General features: G+C 45.8%; 1 protein-coding gene across 1 annotated transcript in view; it reads right to left on the bottom strand.

Moving 5' to 3' along the window:
- ik (IK cytokine) overlaps positions 1-1,510 on the bottom strand; it is a 6,395-nt gene that overhangs the window by 2,247 nt on the left and 2,638 nt on the right. The window contains 3 exon segments of the mRNA XM_034890889.1: positions 132-339; positions 493-532; positions 1,245-1,416. Of these exon segments, the coding sequence (XP_034746780.1) occupies positions 132-339; positions 493-532; positions 1,245-1,416 (420 nt within the window).

Genomic DNA, 1,510 nt, shown 5'->3' with positions numbered 1-1,510 from the left:
ACACGCACACGCACACGCACACGCACACGCACACGCACACGCACACAGAGAGAGTTAGGTTGAGCCAGTAGAAATGATGAGAATATAGAACATATTATTATTATTAGTAGTAATAAAGAGTAGAGTCTGACCGGGTGCTCGTCTCCTCGCGGTTTCTCAAAGTAGCTGTGTCTTCTGTTCTTGAGATCTTCCTCCCTCTCTCTCTCCTTCTCCCTCTCTCTCTCCCTGTCTCTCTCCCTCTCTCTCTCCCTGTCTCTCTCTCGGTGTCTGTCTTTGTCTTTGGGGGGCTTAGAGGACGAGCCGGCGGACGGGATGTAGTCCCCGATGTCCTCAAAGATACTGGAATAGAGACAGAGACAGATGGAGAGTAGGAACAACAGTAACAATAAGAGCTAATGCTAATGCTAATGTAAGAGCTATTGTTAATGTATAAGCTAATGTTAATGTAAGGGCTAATGCTAATGTGAGAGCTAATGTTGTTGATGAACTGACCTGAGATCAGCCTCAGGAGCTCTCTTATCATCCAGTTTACCTGAAACACAAACACACCTGTCACTCACCTGTCCTCTGTCACCTGGCTGCATCCATCAGAAACACTACAACTCTACTGGAAAGGCTGCATATTACTACGACTTCAGCTCTCAAATACTACAACGGTAGGTCTCTAGATACTGTCTCCAGGTCTCTAGATACTGTCTCCAGGTCTCTAGATACCGTCTCCAGGTCTCTAAATACTGTATCCAGGTCTCTAGATACTGTCTCCAGGTCTCTAGATACCGTCTCCAGGTCTCTAAATACTGTATCCAGGTCTCTTAAGACTGTCTCCAGGTCTCTAGATACTGTCTCCAGGTCTCTAGATACTGTGTCCAGGTCTCTAAATACTGTGTCCAGGTCTCTAAATACTGTCTCCAGGTCTCTAGATACGGTCTCCAGGTCTCTAAATACTGTGTCCAGGTCTCTAAATACTTTATCCAGGTCTCTAAATACTGTGTCCAGGTCTCTAGATACTGTGTCCAGGTCTCTAAATACTGTCTCCAGGTCTCTAGATACTGTCTCCAGGTCTCTAGATACTGTCTCCAGGTCTCTAGATACTGTCTCCAGGTCTCTCAAATACTGTGTCCAGGTATCTAGATACTGTCTCCAGGTCTCTAAATACTGTCTCCAGGTCTCTAAATACTGTCTCCAGGTCTCTAAATACTGTCTTCAGGTCCCCGCGGAGCAGCAGCAGTCGTAGATTTCTGAACCTTTGTCCTTCTTCTTGATCTTCTTGTGCCGTGTTCCCTGTCTGAGATACGACAGGATCTGGGTCAGCTTCGAGATCACGATGTCGTTGGTGGTCAGAGTCGTCTGAGCCTGAAAACACAGAGATACGGTTAGTCTGCTACAGATGAGATGTTACGGTGATGTTTCGGTGATCTTATGGTGATGTTTCGGTGATGTTATGGTGATGTTATGGTGATGTTATGGTGATGTTATGGTGATGTTATGGTGATGTTATGGTGATGTTATG

The sequence above is a fragment of the Etheostoma cragini genome, chromosome 13, assembly GCF_013103735.1.
Source record: "Etheostoma cragini isolate CJK2018 chromosome 13, CSU_Ecrag_1.0, whole genome shotgun sequence".
In the NCBI taxonomy this organism is placed as follows: Eukaryota; Metazoa; Chordata; class Actinopteri; order Perciformes; family Percidae; genus Etheostoma; species Etheostoma cragini.
This window is presented reverse-complemented; position numbering and strand designations above follow the sequence as displayed.